The sequence below is a fragment of the Chlamydotis macqueenii genome, chromosome 11 (assembly GCF_036417535.1).
Source record: "Chlamydotis macqueenii isolate bChlMac1 chromosome 11, bChlMac1.mat, whole genome shotgun sequence".
NCBI lineage: Eukaryota > Metazoa > Chordata > Aves > Otidiformes > Otididae > Chlamydotis > Chlamydotis macqueenii.
Window position 1 is genome coordinate 18,532,859 of NC_141566.1, and position 16,308 is coordinate 18,549,166.

The following is a 16,308-nucleotide window of genomic DNA, read 5'->3' on the forward strand; positions in this document are numbered from 1 at the left end:
TAAATTCCTTACTATGTTAGGAATGAACTTTCAACTCAAAGCAACTGGCTGAATTGTGGCATTGAGTCAATAAATACCATTACTGTATGTCTACCCACTGAAAGTGTTGGTATTTTAGTTATGCTGCAAGGGTATGATAAATAGGAACAGCAAAACCGTCTTACGGGTACATAAACTTCTTCCCAATAAAACAATTTCATTATTGGAAATCAAACATTTTCTGTAACAGTCATAGCTATAATTATGCAATACAATATGCTAAATTACAATACGTACTTCATTATTAATAGAATTTATTTTACAGATCCAATAGCCAAATACACATTTTTAAAAGAGCCAGATAGCAAATGTGGAGGAAACTATAGGCAACAGTCATGGTAGACATTCTGCAGTCCAAGAACTGAGGCAACATGAATATTAAGTACAAGCCTATAAATATCTTTACATCAAACATACAATAATGTGTAAGAGTTCCATGTTGTAGTCTAATTTATGAATCATTAATAACTTTTTCTTTAAAAGAAAGTTATATATAGTATACATCCCAGTTAAAAGCAGTGTCTGTATTTCATTTTATTCTAGCAAACTAATATTACATGTCTTCATATAAGTGCAGAAAACACGGTTCTTTATACTCCTTCGCTTCCTAAGAGATTTTGCATCGCATATGAAATTCTACTATTATAGATGATACATATTAAGCATTACTCCCTAAAATGTGAGGCAATATACAAGAACTTGCAACCAACCTGCAAACAAAGCTATGATAGTAAAATTTTACTTTTTAAATGACCTGTGCTAAAAAACAAATTATAATGTAAAAAAAATATTTTTTTAAAAGTTAACTATATAGATAAATAATTTGGGAATAATCCAACAGTAGGCCATTTTTTTCCCATGTGCTGCCTAACAGTGAAAAAAAAAAAAATGTATGCTATTTCCTATTTTACCACACTGAAAAGCAAGACACTGGATTTATAACTTTTTTTTTATAAACAAAAATACTTCAAAAGGTTAAATGTATGGCACCTGTTACATAGACATTATCTAAATTTCAGCAAGCAACACGCAAATTAAATTTTATGCTTAGAAGTTAATTGAGTACTTTCCAGTTATTTCAGAGGTGACCGTTTCTTACAAAAAGCTGTGGATAAGAAAGCAGGAAGTACTCATTTTTCACTACTACTATTGTGCCGATAAAATGAGAAAGCAGTGATTTGATCAATTCTATTTATGATTCATAGCAGCAATATCATCATTAAAATATTATGGAATAGATATAAATAACACTTAAGTCTTAACATGTATAATGATGCTGTAAGTGACAACAATTCATTTGCTTTCCTTTTAAATGCAGGGAGTATAAAGAACTTTACATTCTCTTTTCAATGTATGAACAAAATTTATTGCTCCCTTTTAACATATTTATAGAAACAAAATTTCTAATTGTTTTAATAAAATAAATAAGGAAAAAAATCTGGGACAAGATGATTACAAACAAAATAGATTTACTATAATTGCCAACTGTGAAGAAGGATGGGTCACATTACTTCTTTCTTAGCAAAACTATGTTATAGAACACTACAGCACAACGTACTAAAATTTATTTGTCTTTTCTTTTTTAAAAAATTCTTGCCCTTGATACCTTTCAGTAGGGCAGCTTGAACAGTTCATCGTCACTTCCAAACCCCTCTGGAGATCAGACGATAAATTTCTTCGGCAATCAGAGACAGGACAAAGGGCTTTCTCGTGCTATTTCCTTGTTTTCATGTTTGCTGGCTTAACATCATTGTGTACACGTACGACTTCAGTATATAACATCAGATGCGATGACGTTCAGAGCTGGCAAACAGAGAAACAGCATGAGAAAAGCCCTTTCCTGCATAATTTTCCCCAAATATTGTAAAATTTGTTTCCAGTTTCTACCACGTCAGTCATGCTATGGTTTGAGAAGTACTGAACTACTGCAGTTCTAAGTAACCAACTATTTTTGATGTATGTGTTTTTCCAGGTTTCTGTACACAAAGATCTGCATACATAGCAAAAAAGCTGAAACAGAAGGAGTCACAGAAATGGCTTCTATGTATGTTATTCTAGGTTTCTTACTCTTTTTTTTTTTTTTTTTGCTTTATCAACTCAAAACCCCAAGTGCTCTTGCAAGATTATAGTTATCAGAAGACTACTATACTACCTAGAAAACGTTCTGCAGGGTTTTAGCAGACTTCATTCAAGAGTATTGTTCCTAAGAGCACAGAATATTCTGATCTGAAAAGTTATTTTGCATCTTTAATCTATATTTATCATCAACAGATTGAGAGTCCTAAAAATTCACAGAAATTAGGACATTCCAATCAATTATTTCACAGGAAAGAAAGCACTATCAATACCACAGTCACCAAGGCACCAGCCACTCACTGGTCAGGAAATTGCTACCTACTGCAGATTATTGAGTGCAATATCTTCTGGGAGAAAATAGGAAAAGAAAGAAGTGTGAAAATTAAACTGCAGTTAAATCAGACTTCATTGTTGGCAATGGTTTATAGCTACATGTCATTTAAAAAAACAAGGTTCAGTCATGAGGAGAAAAGAGTAAGCTTTTCAGTTATCCCACTGAAAAATGAAAGTGAAAAGCACTTAATACTTAGGAAAATTTATGCTGCTACTACCTCAAGGCAAGTTGCTATTGGAGAGAAAGTTGTGTATTATCCTAGCTTGCATAAAAATCACCAAATTATTAATGCTGGAACTTCACCTACCAACTTCAGCACAAACTCAGTCAATGAGTTCTTACTTAGCAGGGGCGGGGGGAAGAGAGAGCCTGTGTTTTCTCTGAATTAGTTTTTACTCAAATGGTATGTTCAAAATCTTTCATTTTTGCCTCACACAAAATATGAATTTATTTTTTCTTTTCTTCCCATTTGTGCTCTCTTTCCATCTTCTACTATGAGGCAACAGGGGGGCTTTCCAGATATCTTTCCCCACGCTCTTCCAGTGAAAGATACATACTAAAAGAACAACTCTGAAGAAGTTTTTCTTCAAAGTGTTCCACAGAGGAAAAGCATTTTCCTGATGAGCTTTACTTAAATGTGCAGTACTATTGAAGTAACTGCTCATTAACTTCTGAGCCACAGACCTTCCCTTATCCTTCAGTTCGAAACCTTTTCTCCAGATGGGAATGTCAGGCGCTTTTTGAAATGTACATACATGGCAGCATATCTGAACTACTGGCAAAATTAACAGCCAGAAAAATCAAGAGAAAATAAAAAGAATATTTAGAATCATAGCACTCAATTTTGAAACGGCTTTTAGGAACGGCTTATACCAACAGTTATTTAGCTGATATTTAGAAGAAAATGTTCTTGAAGTGTAATTTATTCTGTGTCTGACAATGCAAGGTACCAGTGTTATCTCTATACCCTTTAACATAGCAGAAGCATCAGCACTGCCTACTGATCACTGCAGTATACTGGATTAAACACACTATTCTCACTGTTACTAAACAAAACAAGAAATCCTGCAGCTACAGATTTACATAACAGGTGAGTTTTCAGAGCTATTAGTTTCAGGAACAGTGCAATACTCTTTCAATTCACAGCCTAAGCACACTGTTCTCACAGAGAGTGGGAAGCTACAATGACATTTCACCACATTTCAAATCAGAATCAGAAAATCAAATATACCACAACTGTAAGTATGTCTAAGCAGTTGCTAATAAGGGCCCCAAAACGTAATGTATTTTAAATGAGGTTGTCCTGGTTTCGGCTAAACCACCACAGAGGTCTACTTCTCATTCAGTTTCTGTAAGGAATACAATGTCTATCACCAGTCAGTTTCTAACAACCAAGTCCAGCAGAGACCACTGTGTCATCTAAAATTTCTACTCCTAACCATGGATATGTTGATAGATGATGGAATCCTGCAAACTAAAATCAACTAATGAAGATCTGCATTAGTAAATATGAGAAAAATCAATCTACATGCCTGTTGACTCCCTCAACAATTTCCCGAAGATGTGTACTAGCAGTGGAGCTAAATCAAGATACAGACCAGAGTCCACTGTGAAGCAGGGAGAACCACCAAAAACCATGTAACCACAGATTCAGAGCATGACTGCACCTTCCAGCTCCCAGTGGAAGAGGTGGACTTAAACTCAACCAAGTCCTCCAGTGCTGCTTTCATGAACAGTCACACTCCTTCAGTAACACAAAGTCAGAAAAATCTCGTTCTTAAGTTAAAGTTTAAAATGACAATACAAAAGGTCACAGGACTCTTCCTGAGTGAGCAGGTGTTTATTTTTGAAGATTTCTACTGTTCCTATAGTATGCATTATATTATTTTAAGATGAAAAGAATGTCTGAAACAGCATTATTTGAAAGAAAGGGAGAAGGAGGAGGATGTATGGGAAGTTCTAATGAAACTTTGTGGCAGTTGCTTCTTTGAACCAAGCTGCCAAAAATAACATTGTACTCTATAATTACACATGCTTTGAATAGACAGGTTGATACCTAGACAGGCATTTGAATTATCTGAATACTTTTTAAAGTACTTGAGCAAAGATTTCAGATTTTAAAATTGTGTTACATACTACCTGAAAACTAGACTGGAAAAAATCTCTCCTTTCTTTTCATCATTCCAATGCAAATGCAAAAAGAATTAGAAGATATATCCTAGTTTCATAACAAGGTTTTTCAAAAAGAAGCCCCTCCACAATTTATCACTTGGTAAAACTTGATTAAAAGAATTATCTCTACTACATCCCAAAAGAAAGCATGCTATTCTGAAGCTCTGCTGTCAGTAGTTATTCATTAATTCCTACTGTGTAACTTCAAAATAATATTGATATCTCTCTCCCTTGCCCTTTCTTACATACAAGTCCAACAGAAGCTTGATCTCTCTTTTAGAGGAATTACATTAGGACCATACTTCTCCCTCCTCAGCCTCCTGTAGTTCATGATTCAATGTGTCCTCCGCTGCTTCAGGAGTCTCTGATTCCGTCTCCATAAAAATTTCATCTGTAGCATTGCTGTATTTATTTGCCCACATGACCACTAAAGAGACACTTTTTTTTTAGTAGAAAAATCTTTCCATCTTTTCTTGCATGCTTTTTGAGTACAACTGTTATAATGACTTTCTGTCATTTTATAGATCACTTAGACAAATTTAGCAGTAAAGCAAAGACATAATTTCCTTTCTTTAAAGACCTGAATCAATACCACTCAGACAAACACAAAATTTAGAGCTTCAGAATAAAACATATATTTTTAACTTTATTATTTCAAATATCTGAATAGAAAGTCTTGCACGGACAAAACTAAGAAGAGCTGAGACGTGCAGCCTATTAATATCAGCACCCATTAGAAACTGAAGAGATATCTTCACAGCAAATGTAATCTTCTTTAGTTTCCTTCAGAGAGCTTCTGGCTTGTAAAAGGGATGCATTACAGTAATTGTTAGTGATAAAGTAAAATATTTTTTCTCATATTAAACATTATTTTCGTTTTTCAAACTAGCACATCCCCCTTTTTAACTGAACTGACTATCCTTCAGTTCTCCAGGCTGTCCTACAGTTTTCTGAAAATTCAGAGAGTGCATCACACAAACGCACCCTTAAGCGCAAACACCCTGTAAGTTCCTGAGGCTGGAGGACGGCCGGACAGCACAACACCTGAAGCACCGGGCAGCAGCTTATTTGTGTTTGTTTCATTTCTTTACTGGCCAACAGTGACAACTCTAAGTCAGTCTGTCCTGACCCACCTCCTATAGCCCCACAGGAGATAAAACTGTACAGACTACATACACAAAGCCAGCTTAGGATTAAGAGTGACTTTTAAAAGATCTGTTGAGATTTTAGAAATACTTTGCTTGTTTTTACTTATCATGAAATATCATTCTGCCTTTGTGATCCTGGTCCAACGCTGAGGATTTAAATCTAATGGTCTTTCTTGCCCAACTTAGGTAAATGAATGCATTTATGGAATTACTTATATTTTATTTAAATAAGAATTCACATGTTTAAAGGTAAATGTTTTCAAATCAGTGTAAAAGGCTATTGATAGTGAGTAGTTATACTTTCTCCAACAACACGATCACTTTCATACAGAAAAAGAAACCTAAAGAAGGACAGTTGTAAATCTAACAAAATCCACACAAATAGTGAGTCTAATCTCTTTTTGATATATTCAGCACATCATATTAATATAATTTCAGGTACAGCTATATGAAGATAAGCTAATATCAGGTAATGAGTATTAAAGAAAAGAAAAGCAGTTCTATTCTGCTCTTCCAGATAGGAAGCCCCTGTCATTGACCTTTAAGGTACAGATAAATGAAAATGCTCTTTTACCAAACCAGCTTCTGCAGAAGAGAATTGCTTTCCATTGTCCTTTAAAAGCCCCTTCTGATGGAAGCCTACCTTAGTAAAAACCTAGAGTCATGAGCTTGCTTTCTTTGTTAGCAGAATTACTACATGACAAAGTGAATTTGAGCAGACAATGGAAGAACGTTTTTGGCTCAGAGGAACTATACCAGAAGTCAATTGAAAAATCACTCAGATCAGGCCTAGAGTACTGCTGAAAACAGCACCCCCCTTCCTCAGAGCTAGGAGAGTTCAAATAGATGAAGAAATTAGCAAGAAGCTTCTCTAACACGTAACTTAAATTAACCCATTAAAATATCTTTAACAGAAAATACTAAAATCTCAAAAAGCTATACAATTTTCATTGCTATCATGTCCTAGAATAAGAACTTATTTTCTTTCAGTTTTTCTGTTAACACATCTCAGAAAAAGAATGAAGTTTTATAAAGCATAGTGATCTGGACTACTGCACAGATTTGTGTTGGTAAGGGGAATAAAACAGAATAAACTGAACAACCCATGCTGCAGTTTTCCAAAACATGATGACTACTTTGAATGAGGAGCTTTTTTTAGGTACATTTTGTTATCACTGTAGTGGTAACCAAAGAAAGCCTATAGAAAAAAAATTGAAATCTCATTTGAGCAAAAAGTCTACCAGAGTTAGTCATCCTGAGGATTTGTTCCTGAAAAATAGCATTAAAATAGGTTAGTAATAATATAATTAACTCTCCTGAAGTATTTGTTTCTTCAGTGATTAATTCCTTGACCAATTAAAGCTTAACTAGAAAACTACTTTAATTGAAAACTTTGTGATATTTGTGAAGAAAGAGAAGTAAACAGACAAATAGCAAAGCTTTATCCAGAATATGGACAGACATTCAATTCAATTTCCGGTGACTTAAAGCCTGTTTCTAGGCTTATTCTGAAGAATAAAAGGTATTTTGGTTCTCATTTTAATTTTAGCTTTAAGCTTAGGATTCTTTAGACATTTCCTTTGCTGTACTGAATTTCTGAGAAGCTAATACCTGGTTTATCAGGTACAGCAGCAAATAAGTGAGAGCAATTACACTAATATTTCTAATTTTACCCTAACTTTGCCTGTCAACTGTGTCATTCCACTAGATTTGAGTAGTCCAGTATGTTTCTATTCTGAAAATGGCACTGAAACTCTCAGAGGAAAATCCTTGCCTGCTTTTGAGAGACCTTGAAGTAAAGCTATGCCCAAATGAAGGCTGCAATTCCAGACTCCATTAATATTAAGAACCACTTACCAGATCCGGTAAAGCTTTATTGCTTTCCACCTGGCCTAGATTACTTCAATTCTCGAGCATACAACACTACAGAGGACAGTACCACAAGCCCTCTCTGCCTTACAGAGCCGCACGGGTACTGCAGTAATGCAGGAAGGGCCATGCTGCCATCTGCAGTCAGGCATACCCACCAATGCAATAATTCAATTTCCTTAGAGCCAACAGACATGGCATTTTCATTTTCTCCCTTAACAATGATGAATCTTAAATTGTTTACTTTTCAATGCCTCAATCAAGTACGACCTTTCAAACTTTTAGTCCTTGCTGACAAAGTGCTCAGAGCTAGAGTTCCAGGAAGGGCAAAGTAAGAAGGGAAGGAAAAAAAAAAAAGAGAGCACCTTAAAATTTCCATTACCTGTCTGTTGTGTATGGGGCCTGAGGTCTTGAAGCCTCCTTGACAGCTGCATTCAGAAACACTGTAAGGGTCCGAGCTGCTTGATGAGCACTTGGAGAGCGAGTCACAGCCCACCACAAAGGTGTTATCTAGAGGCAGTTCCTGAATGACATGGTGCTTCTTGGGGGGTACAGGAGTCTCAGGTTTAATTTGAAAGGTAGGCTGCGGAGAAGCAGACTTGTAGTGCTTTGCTAAATCTGGGCTATCAGGCTTAAATGTGGTTGGTGTGGTGGCCCAGTTGTATTTTCCCATAGTCTGTTCTTCTAGCTCTACAGGAATGTCTAAAGTGCCATTTATGTGCTCGTGGCCAGGATCATCAGGCTTAGATTCTTCAATAGTCACAAAGTTGAGGAGGAGACTTTTTGGAGAGCGCTTCTTCTTCTTCTTCTTTTTCTTGATCTGCCTGTTCTCTTGGTTTGGGGAAACCCATTCACCACTCTGCTTGTTCTTTTGGACAACCTTGTGCCTAGGTGTCTGGCGGCACCGTACTAAAGCAGTAACAAAAATTACCAGAATAACTGTCATAGTGCCTGCAATAATGGCAATGATGATCTTGACATAATCATTGGTTTGTGGGGTTATCTCACCATCCCCAACATTCTGGCCAACTGGAGTTTCCATATTCCTGCGCACCAGCTCTTGTATGTAGGAACTATTGGTTACTGTCTCATTCACAAACAAATGCACAAGAGCTATAGTATAAAGAGACTCCGGCTGTCCTAGGTCATTGACTTTTATCACCAGTCTGTGCAAGCCGTGATCTGATGTAATTACCTTCTCTTTCAAAGTAATATTGCCTGTTAATTGGTCAATCGTAAACAAGCCCCTTGAGTTCCCACCTATAATGCTATAGCGGAGCTCTGCATTCATTCCTGTGTCATTATCAACTGCAAAGACTTTGGTAACTACAGACCCTGGACTGGCTGACGTTGGAACCAACTCATACGAATAATTAGATGAAGGAATAACAAAAACAGGCCTGTTGTCATTTACGTCAACAACGTTGATGGTCACTTTGGCAGTTGAGGAACGCTGCACTCTTCCTCCATCCACAGCTTTCACCTGGAAAGTATATGACCCCTGTTGTTCCCTATCAAAGGTAATATTAGGTCTTATCACACCAGTAAGTGGATCTATAATGAAATTATCTCTACCGTTTAATATAGAGAGAGTCACCGCAGCATTCTCTCCAGAGTCAGCATCTGTAACTGTGATAAGCCCCACTGTGCCATACATGGGTAAGTTTTCTGGCACATAGAAATTATATTCATTATGTGTGAAAGCAGGGCTGTTATCATTCTGGTCCAGGACAGACACTGTCACAGTAGCATTGGTCTGCAACGGTGGCATCCCATTATCCTTAGCCAGCACAGTGAAGGAGTACCTGTCTTGCTTTTCTCTGTCCAGCTTTCTCACTGCTGTCAGAATGCCTGTACGGCGGTCAAGGTTAAAAATAGGGGGTGCATCAGAACCCAGGATATAGCTAATCTCAGCATTGCGTCCACTGTCAGCATCCGTAGCGCTTATCTTGGTTAGCTGAGTACCAGGAGCATTGTTTTCAGGGATGGAGAGACCTATGATAGGCTGTGTAAAAACTGGGGCATTGTCATTTTCATCTTTAATTTTGATCAGGAGCATTGCAGACTGGTTTAAGGGAGGTTTCCCTGAATCTGAAGCCACTATTTTAATGGCATATTCCCGCGTGGCTTCATAATCTAGAAACGTGGCTGTCTCCAGGAGAAACTGATTATCAAACACTGGCTTTAGCCTAAAAGGGACATCGTGATCTGTAAAACAAGTAACTTTTCCGTTCAGATCAGCATCCTTGTCCATTACTGTTATCAATGCAATTTTTGTATTAAGAGGAGCCTTCTCAGACAAAAGCACTGTCCCGTTCACTGGATTGATGATGTATCTTGTATCTATTGATGGGACATTGTCATTAATATCTGTGACATTCACAGTCACTGTTGCTCTTGATGGTGTTGAACTGCCATCACTTGCCAAAACAGTTAGCTTGTGTACAGGAGATTCCTCCCTGTCTAGTGGTTCTCTGATAGTGATGAGGCCAGTGGTGTTATCAATGGCAAACAGCCTTTTGGCCAAACTGGAGATCTGATTGCTGAAATAGAAGTGGATTTGTGCATTTGAGCCCAGGTCTGCATCCGTGGCATGGAGCTGAGAAACAGAAGTGCCCACTGGAGCATTTTCTGGAACACTCACTTCAATGTCATTCTCTTTGAAGACTGGGCGATTATCATTCACATCAGTCACTGTGACTTGCAGGATGGCAGTGCTAGATCTTGGAGGGCTTCCACCATCTTCAACTTTAATTTTCATCACATAGGTATCCTTCTGCTCCCTATCCAAGATCTGCTGGACAATCAGTTGAGGCCACTTATCTCCCTCAGGTGTCTCAATTATATCAAGACCAAATACATTTTGACCCTACAAGACACAGAAAGAACATACTTTAGCATGACAGCATATTTAAATTCAGAAACATCTCATTCATGTTCTGAAAGTGACATAAAATATATATTTTACACATACACTGTATACAGGAATACACATTTATATATTTACCTTTATTTTGCAATATTTGATTTTGCTTTAAGCTCTAGGGCCTTAAGAAAGCTTCAGAGCAAACGTGTGAAGAAATGGACATTTTAGAAAAACTGAGGGGGGGCAGCTGGAGGAGGTGGTAGCGTGTTTTGTTAACTAGTTTCTCTATTTCTGCAGAAAAGTTATTAAATTCCAGGACAGATGTAATTTGCTTTCTCCACTGTATAAGTGAGTGTGGAGAAGAAGAATGAAACCGAAGTTCAACCATGTCCAAAGGCAAGACAGTATGCATGCACTGGAGGATCGAAACCAACATTCAGTTTCAAGGAAAACAAGAAACCGAACAACTGCGTCCAGCCTGGTTCCTCCTCTGTTTATCGTCCTTGTCTCACCTTGACTCAGGTAATTGTACGTGTGTTCTAAACTGATCTGAGACACTTCAGACTAAAGGGAAAGAAAACACTCCCAGTGTGCAAGGACTTACTCCTCATTAACTGTAAAATACTTACATTTGTATTCACTGTATCTTGCTACCCACCCTTAAGTGAATGCATTTACAGGTCTAACTCTGTGTAAGGCTGTACATTTTCATTGCCTGTTTTCTCAACGCTGGGATTTGACCCCATGTAAGTAATCATTTATTTCATAGAAAAGAACTATTCATCCACATTTCAAAAATTACTGTGCCACTTCCACAGTACTTGTGACAACATTAAGCTGCAACTAGGGGCAGCCTAAAGTGAACTGGGACACATTTTGAAACAATAAAACAAGTACAGCTTTAGCTTCTTTAGCAGTAGGCATATGAAAATATAAGCCTTGCAAATAATTTCTAAATCAAGATACACATTTTGAATCAATTAGGTTAAATTTTAGAAGGGTAATTTTATGTTGATCTCTTAATGGAGGCAGAGTGTGAGTTTCCTCTTCATCTTCAATCTGGCTAGCAGGTTTTTTCTATAAATTTCATAATTACTGAGAAATTATGAATCATATATTCTACATTTTAACATAGATTTACAGAAAAAAAAGTAACAGAAGCTAGAGGGAAAAAAAAAACAAAACACAAAACAAAAAAAAAACACAAGTTGACAGATGGGTGCTGATTATTCTGTCATTAGATCCCACAACTACAACAAACACTTCATATAGACTTTGAATACATGCAGCCATACATATGCATAGCCATTTCTGCTTTTAACTATCAAGTATGTGAAAGATATTTTTCATTATAGCATACAAGTTTGATACAAAATATAGAGCTTCAGTTCCCCACCACCAGTAGGAAATTACTGGAGAAACAGAAAAGAACACAAAGTTCTCTTACAAGTCAATAACTAACACTTAGTATTTTTCCATAGAACATTACTTATCTAAGTGTTTCTTGCTATTCATTGCAGGTTTAAACATCTTTTTAAACCACCAAAAAAAAAAAAAAGTGAGAGTTACAGTTATACTTTCTTCTAATTCAAGCAAGCCAATTTCACGTTGTTTAACGGATAAGGTTAGCTGTGACATTATGCTGCATTTTAACAAAAGCATTTTCTAAGAACAGAGAGTTCTCCCATTCTAAACACTCCAAAAACGATGAAACATTCATGAAACATACTTTTAAGTTTATAAGTATCTAATTCTCTCCCTTATAAGCAAAGAAATTGAGAGTTAAAAATCCTGAGAGAAACATGAAGAAAAACCTTCAGGATTAAATTATGGATGCTGAAGGAAATGGCCTATCATCATTAAAACCTCAACGAAGTGAAAATTTCCATTAGGGTCAGATTGTTATTTGGACTGAACTGTACCTCAGCAGCACATTATCCCAGTCATGTGAAGGTTTCGTTCACACTAGGAAGAGTATGAGTCCATAGGAAAAGCATAATAGATAATTAACATTTATATAGTACCTTTCACCATTAAAGTGACTGACTGGTAAAAGTTATCTGCTACGTTATTATCTCTACCACTACAGAAGGATGACAGTGAGAAATAAAAAAGGTTGACTTGTTTAATCTAAAAAGACTTTTTAAACAAAGAGCCAGGACTATCTTTAAGAGGCTCTGACCTTGATCACAAGATCCTTTTACTAGGGCAGTAAGTAACTCTGATACCTTTATCAATTTTCATAACATCTTTTCAGCGGATTCATGCACACGGTAGTCTCTGAAACAATGACACTGGTATTCCTGTTGAACGCTCCCTATCGTATATTTACCTGATCATTTGTAATGGATCCAAATGTCCTTTTCGGAGTTGTTTTGGGCTGTCATGTAAATAAAAAATTAGAGAGTTTTTTTAAAAATTGTAACATTCAGGTAGATTAATAAATACAGAATCAATGACACATGGACACGTAATGTGGTAAACTAGAAGAGCTTCTAGTATTACGGACAGGATTGCGTGTGACAAAGTGCACCTGAAGTCTACACATACTTGCCTCTAGACATACATATTGCAGTACCACAGTATTTTGTTAAATCTATGGGGTAGTGACTACCAGCACATTGTAATGAATCTTCTTTCAGGCCACAAATTGTAATGTGGGCTTCACTGTTGAGAGGAATGGGAAAAAAGACCAGCATCTGGCTAATGCTTGTAACAGTGGCACGGTCTGCTGTGTTCAAAACATCTTGAAATAGGGAAGAGAAAGAATATTGTGCTAAATAACCATATAAAAATGACTGCCTGTGCTCTGAAATTCGTAGGCAGTCTATTAGTCACTATTTCTTAAAACATTACAAATTTTATAATTTTATATAATAACTACACATTGTTAACTGACAGAGAATAGACCAACACTGTCCTCAATCTTCATAAAAAGAGTATTCTGAACCTTTAGGGAAAGACAGGAGCAAAGACAGCTCTATGTTTTCTGTCTACAGCTTCACCCTGTACTTATTATCAATGCTTATCTTCATGGATTGCAAATGACAAACACATTACAGGATGTATGACTTTAGTTCAACTGAGTCTTAAACAAAAGTCAAGAGCTAGACAACGTGTATAACAAACTTTTACTAGTAACTCATTTCAATAAGCTACAAGTGTACATTTATTTATTACATGTCAACAATCCTCTTAAAATCAGCTAGTTTTATTATTTCTATAAATCTGGAATCTAAAACAGGCAGATTTAGAGTGACTAAATTCTAGCAGGCCAGATACAGTAATACTGGGAAATGAAACAAAGTGCTAAAAAAGGGAAAAAAAAAATCAGCTTCCCATTAGAAAGTAATTTGGTGATTCATTAATTACTTAATAATAAAACCTTTGGGTGAAATGAAATTGTGTGTCCAAAAGACCCTAAAATCTTTTCAGAAAGTCCAGAAAATAACACATTTGCTACCTGCTAGTTATTTCAGATGTAGCAACACAGAAAACCTTTGCAGGTCTCCTGTAAAATTACAAGATATACAAGGAAAGAGTGGCTGGGACCTCTTTTTGTGAAGGCATATGGAACTGCTCTATAACTGTAGTGTTACATTTCAAAGAAAAGAGTACAGTAGCACAATTTTAATTCCTAAGGCAGAGAACTGGACAACAGTTATACAGTGGACAGTATTTTTAATAAAAGGTGAAAATTAAACTTGTTCTTTTCTTTCAAAGGTGATACTTTGCATGTGAAAATGTGAATTCCCAAAGCCAAGCTAAAGCTTTAAACACAGAATATTCTACATGATAGGCAATAATGGCTGTAAGTTCCTGTAACAGGTGCATATTAGTACAGTCAGATCTATAATATCGCAAGTGCGGTAGCTTTAATGAAAGTTCTTTGTCTGCTATTACTTGCACAGTGTGCAACTCACGCCGTGTTCACGCACCCTACAAGATTAGAACTTGTTGAACAGCTGTCCTGTTTAAAGACTACTCAGTCACTACCCTCAGCACATCACACAGCTTAGAACCCAAAGTTACTTGAAATGTGTTATTAATACCAACGGTGGCCTTAGGAACTGAGTGACAGCACCTTAAGGGAGAAAATAAAATTCCAATGGCAATAAGTTATTATTATGCAAAACTCAGTAGATGCAAAGTTGCCTACATATTTGAAAGACTAGCTCTTTATGAAAACAACTACAGACATTTAATTTGTAGGCCAAGATTCCTACAAGTTTTGTTTATTTTATGGTTTTCTGTCAGCATCACATGGTTTCCTTTGAAGCAAGCCAAAACTTAGCTCTGAGTCAAGTGAACTTAGAGGTTAAAATCCACAGTAAAAGTAGGATTCTGAAGTTTCCAATCAGGCAAGAACCTGAAGTGAATTTTGTGCATTCAGAATCCTAATTAGCTCCATCTCTACGTAAAAGTTAAGGACATAATTTGTTAGCAATGTCTATATCATAACTTGCTATTTTTCCACTCCAATTATAAGAGAGCTTCTATAAATGTAAAGTACTGCCAAAGATTTCCTCTCCAATCACACAAAGAAAGCCTTACTTGTCCTATGAAGTAGACAGAAAGCAAAATGCTGTAGATAGGATCAATAGAACATAAGGATAATAATGAACCACTTAATGCTAGAACGGAACAGTAAAAAGCATAATATGGAATGAAGAAGCAGACAATCAATGCATTTAATACTGATTTTCTGAAGAAGAAAAACAGGCCAGGAGGCATATGTAAACATGAAACTACTCCCTTGGAAATCTGAATTTAATGTTACTACAAAAAGACTGAGAGAGTTCTAACAATTACAGCACTTGAGCCTCCTTAATCCTTTCAGATGATTTGTTCCTTGCTGTAAAGAGTTCCTTTCAATCTTGTCATATTCTGAACATTGTCAACTTTATATTCCAAGACAGATACAAGAAAGATAGACAGATAATTTTTTTCTAAGATGGAATATTTGTGCATCCTCACTAGTTCTTGGCACCCAATTCTCCAGAAGTATTTATTAACGTTCACCTCCATTAAGGAGAAACAATAAGAGACAGTGAATTTTAAAATATATTTACTTTTTTGCTGCTAATTTCTCCAGTCTACACTTTAAGGAAGCTTGAAACTCCATACCTAACACGTTAATATTTTTAATCTACAAGCTTTACAAGGGCGAGGACATGGAGAGCTGGAAAGTAGCAACACACACACTTAACGTTTTCAAGACCACACAAGGTTTCAAGAGTAGCTCTCTTCCCATATTACATCTTCGGTCTTTAAAATGCTGTTTCAACTTTTTTTTTTTTTTTAATGAAATCTAACTTCTCTTTTGAATCATAGGTTACAATAAAAAAAAATTAAACAAAACCTTGACATTTTTCTTTTAATAAAAATTCCCTTCACAAACCTTTACAAACCAGGGTAGGAGTAATGATGTACCCACATTACTGCATTAACATGATACAAAATTACTGAGATAATTGCTTATAAAAAACTGGCAGCAGGAACTGGGCTGTCACTTGACTAGTCTTGCACAATGTACTGTAGACACACAATCACATCTTTCAGCAAAATATGCAGCTGCACCACAAAACTTTAAGGAACTTATCTTCACAATACTCCTGCTACATAAATAGTTGTACCACTACCTAAAGAAGGGAAACTGAAGTACAGAATAATTTTATCAGTTGTACAAGCTTCGTAGCTTTTCTGAAAGAGCCAGTCACTTCTGAATTACCAATAATGTTTTAAACTGAACTTTAGAACTTTAAACTTTAGAACCGTAAACAGAAGTTCTTTCATTTAGAGAC

At 36.2% G+C, this 16,308-nt stretch overlaps 1 protein-coding gene across 2 annotated transcripts in view; it reads right to left on the reverse strand.

Moving 5' to 3' along the window:
- The window catches only part of PCDH11X (protocadherin 11 X-linked), a 495,288-nt gene that overhangs the window by 408,900 nt on the left and 70,080 nt on the right, over window positions 1–16,308 (reverse strand). The window contains exons 3-5 of one of the 2 annotated variants that reach the window (XM_086756659.1): window positions 12,837–12,884; window positions 8,021–10,507; window positions 277–1,842 (exon numbers count right to left, since the gene is read on the reverse strand). In XM_086756659.1, coding sequence (XP_086612785.1) covers window positions 1,837–1,842; window positions 8,021–10,507; window positions 12,837–12,884 — 2,541 coding nt within the window. In that variant the 3' untranslated portion in view covers window positions 277–1,836. Of the gene's footprint in view, window positions 1–276; window positions 1,843–8,020; window positions 10,508–12,836; window positions 12,885–16,308 lie in introns of those variants that run through there. The other variant, XM_086756657.1, reaches the window with a different exon arrangement.